The following is a 16189-nucleotide window of genomic DNA, read 5'->3' on the forward strand; positions in this document are numbered from 1 at the left end:
TGTGTCAGAGTAAAACTGTGCTCCGCCGGGTTTTCAGTGCCTGATTTTCAGAAGTAGATCGCCAGGCCTTAGTCTGGAAGCTCTGCTGAAACTTGTCCAGCATCACAGCAACATACAGGCCTCCACTGACTGACGGTGGCCAAACTTGGGGTACACTGGCCAGGAATTGAACCTTGGTCTCCCCCATGGAAGGCAAAAATTCTAACACAGGACCACCAATGCCTCAAACACCCACCCACTGCCATCGAGTCGATTCTGACTCATAGTGCCCTGTAGGACACAATAGAACTGCCCCATAGAGTTTCCAAGGGTGGCTGGTGGATTCGAAGTGCTGACCTTTTGGTTAGTAGCCATAGCACTTAATCACTAAGCCACCAGGGTTTCATTCCTCAAACAAGCAATTAAAAAAAAAAAAAAATAGTTGACTCCAACTCCTTGCGACTCCATGTGTGTTAGAGTAGCAATGCTCCATAAGGTTTTCAATGGCTGATTTTTGGGAATTACACTGCCAGGACTTTCTTCTAAGGTTCTTCTGGGTGGACTTGAACCTCCAACTATTTGGTTAAAAAAGTGAATTACAGCTCTGTTAACCATTTGCATCACCCAGGGACTCCTGAACTTGGGAGAAGGGATGAGTAAAGACATCCTTGGTTGTCATTCATAATATTTATTTTGGAAAAATATTTTTAAAAGGAATTTCTTCATTAACAAAACAGTAAAAAACTCAAATAACATTTGCACAATATTCCATAAATACATTTATATACAAAAAATATAGTCACATAGACCCGAAGTGCCTTTGTACATATTTACCAAAAAATTTAAATTATAAAAAATGAACATCACAAAATACTCAAGCTTTACAGATATCATGAAAATATTTTTACAAATTCAAAAAATAACACACATTTTTTTTCCACCTAGAAAAAACACATTTCAGTATCAAAAAAGGACAACAAAGGCAGTGTTTGTGTTTCTAATTCAAGAAAAGACTGGCTCATAATAATCCAAAATATACACTTCAGGCAGTGCGTGCTTCTATGTCGTCAGTCAGTCCATCCCTTAAATATAAATCTTTTAAAAGCAACTGTCCATAGTGCAACGGAAAGTAGGAGGCAGTGCAACAGGCGTCCATGGGTGCCCGCCTGGCGCGGGCTGTTTGCAGGCGCTTGCTAACTTCAGGAAGAGAACCAGCTCAGTCTGAATCCAGTTTCTCAGCAGCAGTCCGAGGCCTCCCTCTCCTCTTACAGCAGCATCCGTTGGGGCACATATCCTTGGAATTCTATGTATTTTAAGAGAAACGGGGATTTGCCATATCGCTTCCATTTTACACCTAGAGAGGCAGCACAACAGAAGGAAGGTGCATTAAGGATGGAGACAGATGGTTCTCTGCCTTCTCCGTCCCCCTCACCTCTGAGCATCCTAGAGAGCAGCCTCGAGTCAGACACTGTGTCCTGACGCCCCAACACTGAGCTCTGACATCCCACTGCCCCCACCGAGCCATGCACTGAGCCCTATCGCTGAGACCCACACCTCAACACCCCAGCACCGAGTCCTGTGCTGAGCCCCACACCTCGACACCCCAGCACTGAGCCCTGACACCCCAATGCCCCCACATCCAACCCCATGCTGAGCCCCACACCTTGACACCTCAGCACTGAGCCCTGACACGCCAGTGCCCCCACACCAAGCCCTACTGCTGAGCCCCACACCTCGACACCCTGGCACCAAGCCCTGACACCCCAATGCCCGCATATCGACACCTGTGTGGAGTCTCATACCAAGCCCCACTGCCAAGCCCTCGCCAAGCCCCACACCAAGCCTTGCACAGAATCCCACTGCCAAGCCCTGACACCAAGCCTTGCACAGAATCCCACTGCCAAGCCCTGACACCCTGACACTGAGCCCTGATACCCCAGTGCCCCCACATCAAGCCCCATGCTAAGCACCACAGCGAGCCCCACACCAAGCCCCAAATGAGCCCCACCACCGAGCCCCACATGAAGCCCTGATGCCCTGACACCAAATCCCAATGCCCCAGTGCAGACCCCCCAATGCCCTAACATGAGCCCCAACACTCACACCAAGCCCTGATGGCCCAACACTGAGCCATAGCACCCCAACAAGAGCCCCAAAGCTCCATACCAAGTCCTGATGCCCCCCAGCCAAGCCCCAACATCCCACATGGAGCCCTGATACCCCAACATGAGCCCTGCACTGAGCTCCAATACCCCACACTGAGTTCCAGTACCCCACACCAAGCCCCGATACCCCACACTGAGCCGTAATGGCCCACACCAAGCCCCAATGCCCCAATGCCCTGAGGCCCCAACATCCCTACAAGAGCTCCACACTGAACCCCACCCCGGGGCCCAACACCCCGAAACCAAGCCTCAATGACCGATGCCCTGACTCGCCAACACCCTGACAAGCCCCACAGCGAGCCCGATGCCCCAACAGAAGCCCCACACCAACCTCAGTAGCAATGACACACTCATCCTTCTCTGAGACGACGTACACCGACTGGTACTTGGTGTCTTTCGACAAGGAGTACGTGGAATCCGGCCTTTTCCGTTCTGATGCTTCCCCACTAAAGAGGAGACAGGAGGACCACTGTGAGCTTGGAGGAACACCCAGCCCCCTGAACCATCCGTGCCTCCATCCCACCTGCACCCCAACCCTGCCTGGTGCCCCACGCACCCCTTCAGCGTTGCAGGTCCCTTCTCCATGCCCATGCAGCTGTGGGGCTCGGGCCTGGTCTCACGCTTGCTGTGGGTATCCCTGGCAGGGTCCTCATTCTTGAGGTCCTGCACTAGGTTGTAGTCCACAGCAGGGTAGCGGGCCTTGAAGCCACCCTTGTCGGTGCCATGGTCACCGTGCACATCCGCCTTCTTGTTGGTGTTCTTGACTTGGGGGGACCCGATGACACTGACCGACACGTCCTTCTCACGATGGCAGCTGGCCAGGTTGTTCATGGTCTCCGCCTCTGCCCGGCACGCATCCCCCAGCAGCTGCCGCTTCTGTACCTTCAGCCGCACGCAGACGCCCACGGCCGCACAGCCCAGCAACAGCAGCAGCACCAGCACAACACCGGCACAGACGGCAATCCATGGGAACTGCCCACCCGGGGCCTCCAGGTAGCGCTCAGTGAGGTCCACCACCACAGGCCCCGGCTCGGGCAGCAGGAACTGACAGTTAGGGCCGCCGTAGCCACGAGCGCACTCACAGACATAGCGCCGGCCCCTCTCGTGGCAGGTGGCCCCATTGTGGCAGGGCCCGTGCTCGCACCTGCTGACCGGGGCACTGCAGTTCTTGCCCGTGTACCCTGGGGGGCAGGTGCAGGAGTAGTCGTTGACACCGTCCTGACAGGTGCCGCCGTTGACACAGGGTAGGGACGCACAGTCGTCCACGTTGCCGTTGCAGTGCTGCCCCGAGAAGCCAGCCGGGCACCGGCACAGGTAGGAGCTGCCCAGGTCCACACACTGCGCCCCTGGAACACAGCAGGGACGGCATCACTCACCTCCTCGGCACCTGCTCACACGTCTACCACGTGTCTGGCACCGGGTGGACCTCAGAGACACAAAGACAAATGAAAGACAGCCTTTGGCCTCAGTGAATTCACAGTTGAAAGCAATATGCCCTATCTCCCCAATTATTAACCCACTGGGAAGAGTCCCAAGTTCAGCTGACAAAGTGAAACTAATCGTCAGAGCTGTGTCTGGAGCAGCTGAGTGCTGACAGGTGCTGCGCAAATCACTTTACCTGCACCACTGCATTCAGCCTTTACAGAACCCAGAAAGAGGCAGAGGCTCACTAGACCCAGCATACAGATAAGGAAACTGAGGCTTCCAGAGGGCCAGGCTCCCGCCCACAGCTACACAGTCAGACAGAAGAAGAGCAGGAATTGAAATCAGAAGGGAGGATGCAAAGAGAAGGGAGGGAGGCAGGGCAGAGAGGTCTTGTCATTTCAGCCAAGTTTCCTAACCCTCCTACCCTGCCTCTAAAAATAAAGCATCTAATGCCTTAACTGGTTTAGGGAGTGAAAACAAACCAGAGACACAACTTGACCCACAGGCCCTGCCGTGTGGCACACAGAAAGCAAAGTCAAATGCTTTTTCCACTGACAGGCCCCTCTGACCACTGTGCCTAAACAGGGGGCCTCAGCAGAGTCAGGGCCAGGCCCGTCCAGCATTTCCATGCTGCGCTTGCTCTGGGGTTTTGTTCTGCTCCAGCAGTAGCAGGAGGCGCCCTGTCAGCAAACCACACTTCCTTCCGTGTTCCCACGCCCCGGCACCAGACTGCTGTGTATAGAAACGACGGGCCAGAGCCGGGCTTCCCTCCACACAAAGGGCACTGGTGCCATGTGAGCAAGGCCGAGGAGTTAGGGGCCAGTCGGGCATCAGGCACCAAAGAGCAGTGTCAGCTCAAGCGCTCACTTCAGCCCTGCTTTAGGTTTTCCCTACTTAACACGAGGGTGAAAGCCCTGCCTGCTTATCCCTGCTAGGTGTTGAGGACGCAAGGATAAGGTTTCTACAGAGTTCTTGACCACTCAGAGAAAAGCACACTGTGAAGTCTCTCAAAAGTGATGATACTCAGAAAAACAAACGAGTTGCCGTCGAGTCAACTGTGATTCATGGCAACCCCACATGTCAGAATAGAACTCTGCTCCGTGAGGTTTTCAATGGCTAATTTTCGGAAGTAGATTATCTGGCCTTTCTTCCAAGGCACCTCTGGGTAGACTTGAACCACCCACCTTCCAGTTAGTAGATGAGCGTGTTAACCATTGGTGCCACCCAACATGACAGCAGCTGGGTGAGATGGAATGTGTCTTGGCTACCTGCTGCAGCTCTCTGCAGCCTGTGAGCCGCGGGCGGCTTCTCTTACCATTGGAGCAAGGTGAAGAGCTGCAGTAGTCGATCTTCTTCTCGCAGTTAAAGCCAGAGTAGCCCACCGGGCAGTGGCAGGTGTAACCCCCATCAGGGTTGTCTGAGCACCGCCCCCCGTTGAAACAAGGGCCGTCAGCACAGGTCATTGCACTCAGCTCACAGTGCTTGCCGTAGAAGCCAGGTGGGCAGGTGCATGAGTAGCTGTTTTCAAGATCCTACGTAACAAAGATTAAAAACACTTTCTGAAGTCACTCCCAGAGATGCTCTTTCTAACAGGGATCCGAGGTCAGGCCCCCCCGCGTGCGAGCCAGCCCTGCCACTACGTACCGTGCAGCTTCCTCCATTCTTACACGGGCCAGCATCGCACTCATCGATCTCGCTCTCACAGTTGGCGCCCGTGTACCCGGGCCGGCAGGAGCAGGTGTAGCTGCCCTGGCCCGTGTTGGTGCAGGTGGCTCCGTTCTCACAGGGCTTGTGGTGGGTGCAGTAGTTCAGATCTGCGGGTGGGTGGGATGCATGTCAAGTCAGGAAGACTGGCTGCAGTGGCCACCGTGCAAGGGAGGCTCTCGGGGAGGAGGGCAGGAAGGCTCAGGCAGGATGCTCACCCTGGTTGCAGAAGAGGCCACCCCAGCCCTCCTGGCAATTGCATTGCCACGGCTGCTGGCAGGTGCCGTGGAGGCAGCCAGGGTACCGAATGCACTGGTCACAGTACCGACCCTGCCAGCCGACCCTGCACCTGGAGGACAGGAAGCACTGTCAGAGGGTGGTCCTCACAGCTTCCAGCGGCACCCACAAGGTTCTATGATGGCTTTGGAGCTTTCGCACATGCCAGGCCTACCCTCCCCTACCCCCGGGTTCTGAGTCCACTGCCACATGGCGCAGCCTGAGGGCCAGTGTTTAAACGCTCCCCACATGATCCTGGTGTGCTGCCAAGTTGGAGAACCCCAGAGCTAAACGCCCTCATTTTCTATGCCAACCTTTTTAAACAGCTACCTGTATCTCCCGTGGCCATGAGAAGCTCAGTGACCCCACGCCCACACGTTTATCCAGTACAAACACCAGACTAGGACTCCCTCCTCCTGCCCCCCAGCTGGGGACGCGTCACACACACTGGGTGGAAGGCACCCAGGAGGCAGAGAAGAGGAAAGCCTCGCAAACTCACTTGCACTCCCCTGGCCGGTCGCAGAAGCCATGCTGCTCGTCACACCCAGGCAGGCAGATCGCTGAGGGAAACAAGAGGCGGGAGGCACCCTGTGGCCGTAGGGTCTCCTCTACTTGCCCGCCCCGCCCAAGTCCCAGCCGAGTTAATCTCCACAATCTGGTGGGGTATTGATCCATCCTGCCTGCTAACTGCGGACCGCACTTAGCCCTCTCAACAGCATTCTTCCTACCACAGTTGCACACGGACAAAAGAGGGCTCAAAAGCCCCCACCCTCACCCACCCCCTTTTCTTCTCAGAGGGTCAGAAGTCCTTTCCCCCTCCAACCCCTCCCCCACTTCCCAATTCTAAGCACAAAGCTCCACCTCTTAATATCCAGAAAGTGTGTGTACAGATAAGAGTGGACAGCTGGTATGCAGGGTGCCAGGGCAGGACAGCTGCTCTATTGTCTACGCTCTCCCAGCAGCTGCCCCAGGGCAACAATACAGCCTCCCTTCCCCTGGCCCCCCTCCGTGCATCCTGCGTGCACACACGCGCACACACGCACACACGTGTGCCCATCACGGACCCGCCCGTGCTGGCCAGAGAGAGCTAATCTATGGCACGCGCAGCGGGGCAGGGAGTGGCCAAGTATCTGAATAAGAAGGAAAAGTTGAAGTTTATGGCTGCCCAGCGGGGGAGGAAGAAGGCGAGGGTGGGCGCAGCAGGTGGCCTGGGAGGGTTTGGGGCGAGCCGCTGGGCAAGACGAGCTGGTTCACTTGCCTGGTTATGAAACGCATTAAGCAACGGGCCCCAAGTGTTTAAAACGACAAAGCCAGCCCTGGACCATGCTTGGCTTAAACGGGGCTTGCAGAGCCAGGCCTGAGGCCTAGTGACTGAGGACATGAGAAAGGTGCTTGCCAAGTGGATAAGCCACCCCTCCCCAGACACAGAGACAGACCAGGCCCTGCACCTCCCAGGCTGTGGCTCCAAGCCTAAGAGCCAGCTTGAGGCTCACCTATTCCCCCTGACTGGGATTTCTGGAGAGTTCTAGGACTCACTGGCTACTGACCACAGGGAGAATCTGAGCCCTCTGGGACAGGCGGCCCAAGGGCCAAGAGAGACCTGCCCGGAATCTAACCAGCCCCACCCCCATCCCTGGCGACTTTGTTTCCTGCAAAGTTCTGCCCCGCACTGCCCAGTTGTGACGTTTCAGCACCTAGTAAGCCCGCAGAGAAAGCTGGATTCACTGCTACAGCACCATAACACCTCTTTTCAGGCTGGGTGCTGCGTGAGCCTTTGAACAAGCACAGGACACACCAAAGCCACAATGCAGATGGGGGACACTGTGCCCCCCTCCAGGCTTTGGCTGTGACTGTCCTTGTGGACAAGTGCTTCAAAACCACATTGTCCACAGATGACACCAGTAACACTGGCTCCGGGTGCCCCTGCACCTTCAACTCCAGTGTCTGTTTCTGTGTTTGCATTGAACAAGGGGAATACACACAGAGAGCGACTTGCAGAATGTGCCTAACAGACAGGGAGTGTGTGTCACCTGGGAGATTTGGAAATACAGCTATGGGGGCGGTGGGGGCACCAGCACTCGATAGAAAACGATGCAATTCCAGATGAGAGGCTGTCACAGCAGAAACTCTGGTTTAGAGCCTGCCCCTACAGTAAGTACTCTGTTCCTTCCTTCCTTCCTCTCCTCCCACCCTACTACACACCCTGGGGCAGTACAGGCTTATTTCCTGACCCCTAGCCCCATGTCGAAACCATCCCTGATTAAGAAGGGCAGCTTCCGATGGTGGCTAAGCACTCTTGGAGGCTGTGACATCCCAGAAACTGGGGAGAACGCAGGGCGCTCTGCCCTCAACTATCTCCCCACCTCAGAAGGAAGGCCCCAACACCACCGCCCCCCCCCGCGCCCCCCCGCCCCGGCTGAGAACCGTGGGAGGCCGCCAGCCCTGGGGCAGAGACTCACGCTCGGTGCAGTACTGGCCCTTCCAGCCGGGGTTGCAGACTTTCTCTCCTCTCTCCCCGCAGGTGAAGTGGCCGAACGCGTCGTCCCGGGGGCGGCAGAAGACAGAACAGCCCTCCCCGTAGTAGTGCTCGTCACACACGAAGCGGTAGGCGTACTTGAGGTCCGTGCGGCCGCTGCTGTGCAGGTCCTGGGACCACTCCTCGCCCACCGTCAGGTGCCGCTGCGTGGCCAGGCGGCTGATGAGCCGCTCCGGGTTTTCTGTGGGGTGGGAAATGGAGGTGAGGGGCAGCAGGGTGGGGCGCGGGGTCATCACCAGGAGACCAGAGACGCTGGGGAACGCGCTCTTCCGTCCTAAACTTTCTGAATGGACGTGCAGAATGAGAGGGTTTGCTTCTGGAACACCAAATGACAAAGGTGCAAAGTCCTGGAGTTTTTCTGGAATTTGTTTACCTGTTGTGAGGTCATCCGGAGAATCCGTGTGGAGAGCTTCAATGATCAGAGAGAAGGTGCCCTGGAAGAGAGAAGGAGGTGTAAGGTAAAGGACAAATATTCAAAAACACAGCCTAGCCATAGAGGCAGCCTGGTAACGGTAGCCGGAGCCTGTGCCCCGGGGAGGGAGATCCCCTGCATATCTTTTGCTTATTTTGCTTGTTTTCACTTTCCTTAAGGAAATCGAAAAACTTTTTAAAGAACGGTTTCCTGCCATGTTTTTTCAGTCTGTTATACGGGATATTATGTTTTAAAAAAAGATTGTGCGCAGGAGGGGCGGTGGGTGGGAAGGGCTGGATGGCAGTTGTCCTCAGTATCCTGGGTATAAAACCACGATGTGGGGGCGGGGGGGGAGGGAGGCCCGAAGGGAAACCCCGGGCCTGTCACCTGGGCTGTCCCTGTTCCAGCAGCCCCAGGCCAAGGAGCAGGGCCGAGGAGTCCCCGCACGAGGCTCCCTTCCGTGTGGGAGTCGGGCCGTGCGGACGTGCCCATGGTTTGCTGGGTTTGGGCCCTCAGCCTCTCCGCCTGCCCCTTCCGGCCGCCCTCGGCCCCCTCGACCTCCCAGCGTCTGGCCCATCCCGGGCGGCGTTACTCACCGGCCAGGTGAAGCCGAAGGGGAAGCGGATGGGATTGCTGAAGGCCGCGTGGCCGCCACCCGCGCCGTCAGGCAGGCTGAAGGAGTCAACGCCCAGCACGGGCGTGACGGCGCTGCCGTAGGTGCAGGGCGGCTCCGGGGACACACTGGCCTGATAATGCTTGAGGCACACGCGGAAGAAGGTCCTGCACTCGCATTGCGGTGGCCCCGCGCCCCCCGCCGCGCTGCGGCAGCAATTGCGGTTCCCCAGAGGCCCCTTCTTGTTGACGAACTCCTGCAGCTTCAGCTCGAAAACCCCTGAGCTCCAGACCTGTGCCGGGGAAGGGCAGTGAGCGCCGGGCCAAGCGCACCCATCGCCCCGGCACCCACTCGCTGGCTCTCCTCTCCCGGATTCACTTTCCCACCAACAGTTTGCTTGGCCTGTCGGGCTCCCGCCCTCTCCGCCTCTGCGCTCAGGGCCAGTCTGTGTGCGCCCGCGCCCCGGGTACCCTCGCCTGGCACAACAGGCTCTGGGGCGACCCACCTGAACTGCAGGGCTCAGGTACCCCCCCCCACCTGAAACAGCACTGCCCAGGTACCCCACCTGACACAGCATGCCCTGCGGTGACCCCCCCCCCGACGCAGCATTATCTTGGGTAACCCCGCCTGACACAGCAGGACCCAGTTATCCCCACCAGAACAGCTGGCCCCGGGTATTCCCATCTGAATACAGCCCTGGGTGACCCACCTGGCACAGTAGGGCCGAGACCACGGCGAGGGCCAGTGTGCACGGACGGCCCATGGCGTGCACGGGCTCAGCTCGCTTACTTTCCGGGTTTCCTCCCCACCCCACCACTTCCCCCCTCCCCTTCTTAAAATGTCGGGCAATTAAAAGAGGATGAAGGTGTTTCCAAAAGCGCAGACAAACGAAACGCCGGTGTTTTGCCCGAGGCAGGGGTAAGAAGGACTGGCTCTCCCCGACTCGCCCCCTGCCCTGTCCAGCTGGAGTCGCCTCCCGGCGGCCGACAGCGCAGGGTGGCCGCTCTCAGGGGGAGGGGGGCGCGCTCGCAGGGCGCAACTTTCGGTTTTCCTCCCTCTCTTCTAGCCCGCGGGAGGCTCGCCGTCCTCTTCCTGGTTTTGTCTCTGGTTTCTTCACAGGGAGAATGAACAAGGAGCGAGAAAGCACGCAGATACTGAGCTTAATTCCCAAGCGTTGCAAGCGGCCTCCCAGGCCGATTAGAACGCGGCGACCTGGAAATCCCTGCCAGTCAGGCGATAATCCCGGCGCCCGAGGAGCGGAGCGGTCGGCTGCTGGCGCCGTGGCGGGGTGCGCGGGCCGACGGAGGCGCGATCCTTTTCCGGGTGCACCGGCCGGCGGCGGCGGCGGGCGCTGTTTCGGGGTGCGCGGGCGGGTGCGCCCTGTAGATAGCAACCCCGGCGCCACTCGGCCGCGCGGCAGTCCTGGGAGCACTTGGCGCCGCCTCTCCCGGGCCGCAGTGAGGACACGAGTCTTTCCCACGAATCCACCCAAAGGCTCGCAGGGTCGGCGAGCAGCCGTGTCGCGGGGGAGGGCTGTGCTGGCGCGTCCTCCGGCGGTCCCTGCGCGGCCGGCCTGGTCTTCGAGAGCGAGCGCCGCGGAACTGCGTCCCGCCGGCGCCCGCCGCCCTTATATACAGCCGGCCCTCCGCATGGCTAATGAGATGCAAATGAGCAGCCCCCCAATCTGGCGAGAGCTGTCACAAAGGAGCCACTTTTTCCAAACCCTCCTCTCAATGGCTCGCCAAATGGTCAGTGAGCTGTAAAATGTGCAATCCCCGCCCCGCCCCCACCGCTCCCACCTCCGCCCCGCCCCCGCCCTCCCCGCACCGCGCGCTCATTTACATTCCTGCGAACCCGCGCGCTCAGGCCGCCCGGCCCCTCCGCTCCCGCCGGTCCCCCGCCGCCGGTGCTGGTCCCCACGCGCCCGCGCCGCCCCCTCCGCGCGTGCCCGGCGCAAACACGCGGACACACACACACAGGAAAGCGCGGGCGCCTTGTCTCCGCAGCCGCACAGCGTCCAACTTCTGCCAGCCGGACGCGGCGTCTCGCAAAGCGCCGGGACGCGGCGCGCTGCCGAGGGACACACTCCTTGCTCCGCCTGGGGGAGGGGGCGGGGCCGGGACCATGTCTCGGAGGCCCTGAGTCCCGGCGGCGCCGATCCCCTGCCCAGTGAGGCCTTCCCGGGAGGAGCCGCCAGCTGGCGGAAGGGCAGGGGGCACTGCCGGAGAGGTGTAGGCGGCGGGCCGGAGGCCGAGTGGGGCGCGCGCCACGGCCGGGGCTGGAAGCTCAGGAAGGCTGGCACCGACACACCTCCTGGCGGAGCAGGCGACCCTGCGTCGGGAAGGGCAGCCGGCGGGGGGGGAGCGGGGCGGGAGCGCGCGGCGCCTGGGGTCCCCGCGCCTGTCGACGGGCGCTCCGGGCTTGAGAGCTGGAGCTTGGAACGGCCCCCGCCCCTCCACACAGCCTCCCCGGCGCCGTCCCCGCACTGCCCGGCCGTCCCTCTCAGGTTTCGGCCTCCCTCTCTCCGGGCACTTTCCCCCCTCGGCCTCCGTCGGTTTGGTAAAAAGTGAGTTTGGTGTGTGTCGTTCGCGTGGCTGTCATTAGGCAGTTTGTTATTGTGCGCGGGCTGAATCAGTGGGCCTTTGTGCGCTCAGCTGTATGGTAATGCGGCCAGCACCTGCTCCCGCACAATGCGCGCGGAGAAAGAGCTCCCCTCGGCGCACGCCGCGGCCGCTGCCACAATGTGCAGCCCGCGCCCGGCCCGCCCAGCCCCCACCCACCCCAGCACCGCACGGTGTTATTTTTGTGCCTGTCTATCGGACGCTGGAAATTTTTTTTTTTTTTTAAGGGAAATGAAGTTTATTGGGAGGGCCGAGCACACACGCATCACAATGAGTTACCCATATTGCTCCTGTGCTTCCAGGGCGGCGGTGGCAGCAGGAAGGTTGGGGTAGGCACTCCTAACTCAGCAGAGGCTTGTGCTAGAGTGGGCTTGGGGGTTTCTTTCCCACCCCTCCTCCCTCAACCGCATCTCGCTCCCAACCCCCGCGGCAGCTTCACTGGGAAGCCAGGTGTGAGCGTGCGAGTACAGGTCGCTCCGATCTTAGCGGATCACTCAGCCCCGGCTAAGCCGCGAGTGCGGTGGGCCACCAGGCCTTGCTGTAGGGTGGGCCGCGCTAGACGCCGCGTCTTAGCCTCTTTAGGATGCAAACGTGCATTTCACTGAAAAAGCTATCCTGATCACAAATTGTCAGAATGCACAGAAAGGGAAGGCGATCCTCCAACGCCAAGAAAAATTGCGGGAAACGGCCACTTAAAGCGCCACTCGGTGACGTGGCGGTCCCTCGAGGCACTGGGGCAACTGGGGCCGAAATTGTATAGCTCTCCTTCAGCGGCCCCGCTGGGCCCTGCCGCCCTTCTCCAGATACCTGCGAAGTTCCAACAGGGTCAGCAGAGTCGTAAACGTCAGGTTCCCCCCAGCGGCCCCCTAGCGAGGCAGCGTGCAGGGTGCGAGGCCCGCGTCCCACTGGGAACCCCCGCTCGGCTCAGAACAGACGGAGGCTTCGAGAGGTGCCGCTGCCGCTTTAGTGCCTCTGGGATCCCCTCTAGGCCGCGCTTCGCGGCTCTGTGGGGCTTGCTACACCACCACAGCCTGGGCCGGAGCGAATCCTAATTTACTCTTGCCACCTAGTGTCAGCATCCTTTTTCACTCGCTCGATGTTTCCGCTGAAGCTAATTTCCGAGAACTCTGCTTCCTCCAGTAGGGAGGGTGTTCCGTGTGCCGGGGTGTGTGGGGGCGGGGTGGGGTCAGGAAGCCAAGGAGATGCTCGGGACGAAATGAAATATCAGGAATCTTTTAATTACAAAATGGAAGTGGGGCGCAAGCTCATTTAAATGCCTGTTTAGAAAACTGGAAATAAAAAGTTCCACGCGCAAGGGCTTAAACCTTGGAGAGAGAGAGAAAAAAAGACTTGTCCGAAATCTTTAACAAACCCCTTCAGTATCAAGTATTTGTTAAACTGACGTGGCACAGATTTCTCGATTACCGCGGCAAAGCGGAACTGAAAGGCATCGTAAAATCCATCAGAATCCTGCCCAAAGCGCTCATTCTCTTCCAACTTAATTTATGCCACGCGATTCTGTATTGGGGAAATCAAGCAGAAAGCCCTTTTCTTCTTCTTGTTCTTCTTGTCGTTCTTCTCCTCTTCTCTCTCTCTCTCTCTTTCTCTCTCCTCCCGAGTCTGTTCCTCTCCCCGTCTCTCTTTCAAAAGCTGAGCTAACCAGGAGACTGTTTAACTTCAGCGTTTCTATAGGAGCCTGTCGTAGTTTAACTCCTGCGCACCAGTAGCTGGGATGAACAAAGGAGAGACTCGAGGTCCAGCTATTCATCCTTTCTTTGCACTTTAATTTTCATTGATTGGGAAGACAAGGGGAGCCCTTAGGGACTCAAGCTGAAGGGGGATGACACGCCTTTAGACGCCATCAGCCCCCTAGCCAGCCATCTGCTCAGAACCAAATGGCGTTTTTTCACTCCCTAACTGCATGTCTCTATACTCTGAGCCCCAAATGCAGGGAGCTTGAGTTAGAGTAGGTTCAATGGACTCTCCTCCGTGCTGGCTCCAGCAGCCAGATTCCCTCCTCCCCACACACCATAAATCCTCACCTTGCTCATTAGAAAAAAGTAGGAAACTTTCTTTTAAATACTTTTTGATGTCTTGGCAAATTTACTGTACAAAGTGAGCTCATTAAGGTTTAGAAGGCTCCCAATACATCAGAGGCAGAAATGGAAGGAGGAATTTGCTGCTTGGTGGTGGCGTTTCCTTTTGCCCCAGTGACCCTGAGCGGGGTGAGCTCAGGCTGTGCGATGATCAGGCCTGTGCCCACAGCAGCACCTGCCCGTACCTGGCATCTGGGCTTCTCTGCATGCTGGCGGCCCTGACTAGTTCCTCCACCCTTTCATTAGGCCACTTGGGAATAAAAGCAGTGCTCACAGCCATTTTCTTATCACACTGAATTTTCCCATCCTCAGCAGTATCCTTGACCCAAAACTGCGGTCACCCAATCCTATTCCAACCCTCTCCATCCAAAGAAAGGTTCTGTTCTCAAGGTATGTCTGTTCGCGGTGGTGGTTGGGGCGGGGTGGGGGCAAGGGAAGGAGATCTGAGCAGATTGCGGTAAACAATACCCCCCAACAGGCTGCAGACGCTAAGCCAGCCACAGGTTCAGCTTTCTGTGTAAACAAGTCTGGAGGCTTGAGTGGGTTTTTGTGTTTTCTCAGGCCCACTGAATACTGTATACCCAACAGAGAGGTTCTCTTATTCTTAGGAAGAATTAGGGTCCTTGTTCAGAACAACAAAATAAAAAACTTCCAGGCAGCAAATCTGGTGTTGATCAAACATGCCAGCTTACTTGAGAGAAAAAAAAGAACATAAAGCATGTTTATTAATTAGTATTAGTATCACATCTCCCAAGAGCATCCTCTCTGCCCATTCTTCATTAGTCTCAGTTTTGAAATATTAAGGCGGTTAAAACCCCAGAAGAACCGGCCTGCTTGCCGTGACTATTGGAAGCATCCGTGGGTAATACCTCTCTGTGTGTAACTGTTGTGGGTACTTCCGCAGTTATTTCTAAAGGCTGCCTTTGGAGGCTTGAACTCCGGAGACATGAACATAGGACTTACTGACCTTCCTGCCCTTACCTGTCCCACCTCCCTTGGCCATCTCGGTTAACAAGCCTGTGCTGGCCTAACGCTTACACTATGGATGTGTTTCCATTGATTGCAGTTATACGTGGATGTCTCTAGTTAAAAGGACATCCTAACATAAGCCACCCCTTCAGCCACACTCGGAAAAAGGACGGGTGTCCGGCCTAACTTGTATTCGGATCCTCGTGGCTTCCATTTTGCTGGAGTCGGTGGGAAAGGTGGGTTAAGGCAGCAACCCACACCCAGCGAGGCCCCTTCGAGCCAGCGCAGCCCATTCCCCCCGCCCGTCCCTGGGCCCCGCGGTGACGGGGCCTGTGCACAAGTGTGAATGGGGACCAGCAGTGCCCCGCAGGCACCCCCAGACGCGATCTGGTGGTGCCTGACGGGTTTCTTGCGCGGGTAGAGGAGGCAGGGAGGCAGAAGCCCGAGGAAGACGGAATCAAGGCCTGATGCTTCTCCCGCTGCAAGCTGGGCCACTGGGCACCCGGGGAGCTAGACGACCGCCCTAACTACTCCTGTGGGGCAGGGTCACCGGCGTGTAACATAATCTTTTGTTTCTATTTTATTTTTTTTAATGGGACAGGAGGTCGTGGCGAGGAAAGCAATACTTCAGTCCCACGTGGTGGTTGTTTTGCTTTGTCGGGTGTTCTGGGGGAGGAGGAGTCTGAGTCATGGTGTCCAGCGTGTGAGGGACGCCGCGCACCTTTTCCTGTGCGTGGAGACGTGAAGGCGCAGCGCCGAAGGTTTGCAGAAAGTTGCAAAGGCATGTGCTGATTTGAATGAGAAAGGGCGAGTCGCGTGGCTCAGCTGGCCGGCCCGGGGCGCAGATGATGGATGCGCTGCAGCCGGGCCCTCCGCCCGTCTCCTTCCTCCGCGGCGCAGCGCCCCTCGCCAGCGCGGGTCGTCTGCTCCTGCGCCGCCGCAGCGCCTCATCTCCATGACAAAGCCCGTGTGTTTACCTGTGATCCCGAGGCCGCGCCGGCCGCCTTTGTCTGCAGATCAGATTACTGCGGCCAGCTGCTCCGCGGCCCTTTCCTGTGCAAATCTGACCGCGGCCCCTCCGCAAGTCTCCTGATGGACTGCGCAGGGCGGAGGGTGGGGGGCGCGTAGGTGCAGCCTATTGTCGCCGCGGGCGGATTGGTTTTCAGCGTGCAGGGGCGGGGCCCGGGACCCGAGTTGGTGCGGACGTTCCGGAGGGCATCCTGGCGGTGGTGGCGCCAGCGCTAGGCGGGTGGACCATCGCGGGGCCTGAGCGCAAGACAGGCGTACGCTGCGGGTCCCGCCTCCGGGCCACTCGGGGGGGTGCAGGACGAGGGGACAGCGCGAGGTCTCCCGCCCGCCACCGCTTTCCCCCGTGGATCTCGCGCGCTCTCCC

At 58.1% G+C, this 16189-nt stretch overlaps 1 protein-coding gene across 2 annotated transcripts; it reads right to left on the reverse strand.

Annotated features, from left to right (window-relative positions):
- Positions 1–768: 768 nt before the first annotated feature.
- DLL1 (delta like canonical Notch ligand 1) lies at positions 769–10857 on the reverse strand. Of its 2 annotated transcripts, XM_049905992.1 has the most exons (11): positions 9820–10857; positions 9094–9402; positions 8459–8519; positions 8009–8266; positions 6049–6109; positions 5492–5622; positions 5214–5383; positions 4885–5101; positions 2701–3490; positions 2476–2590; positions 774–1333 (listed from the first exon to the last, which is right to left on the reverse strand). In XM_049905992.1, the coding sequence occupies exons 1-11, from the start codon at positions 9871–9873 to the stop codon at positions 1328–1330; spliced, it is 2172 nt and encodes a 723-aa protein (XP_049761949.1). In that variant the 5' UTR covers positions 9874–10857; the 3' UTR covers positions 774–1327. The 2 variants fall into 2 exon arrangements, with proteins under 2 accessions (XP_049761940.1, XP_049761949.1); XM_049905983.1 differs by lacking the exon at positions 9820–10857 and having other exon boundaries at positions 769–1333; positions 9094–9793.
- Positions 10858–16189: the final 5332 nt, after the last annotated feature.

This window comes from Elephas maximus, chromosome 1 (genome assembly GCF_024166365.1).
Source record: "Elephas maximus indicus isolate mEleMax1 chromosome 1, mEleMax1 primary haplotype, whole genome shotgun sequence".
NCBI classification, from domain to species: Eukaryota; Metazoa; Chordata; class Mammalia; order Proboscidea; family Elephantidae; genus Elephas; species Elephas maximus.

Excerpts from the sequence above, each read along its gene's own strand:
- DLL1 (XM_049905983.1), bottom strand. The coding sequence starts at position 9,687 with ATGCTGTGTCAGGTGGGGTACCTGGGCAGTGCTGTTTCAGGTGGGGGG. Across the intron at positions 8,520-9,093 it reads CCTTCGGCTTCACCTGGCCG|GGCACCTTCTCTCTGATCAT; the intron begins GTGAGTAACGCC and ends TCTCTCTTCCAG. Across the intron at positions 8,267-8,458 it reads TCCGGATGACCTCACAACAG|AAAACCCGGAGCGGCTCATC; the intron begins GTAAACAAATTC and ends CCCACCCCACAG.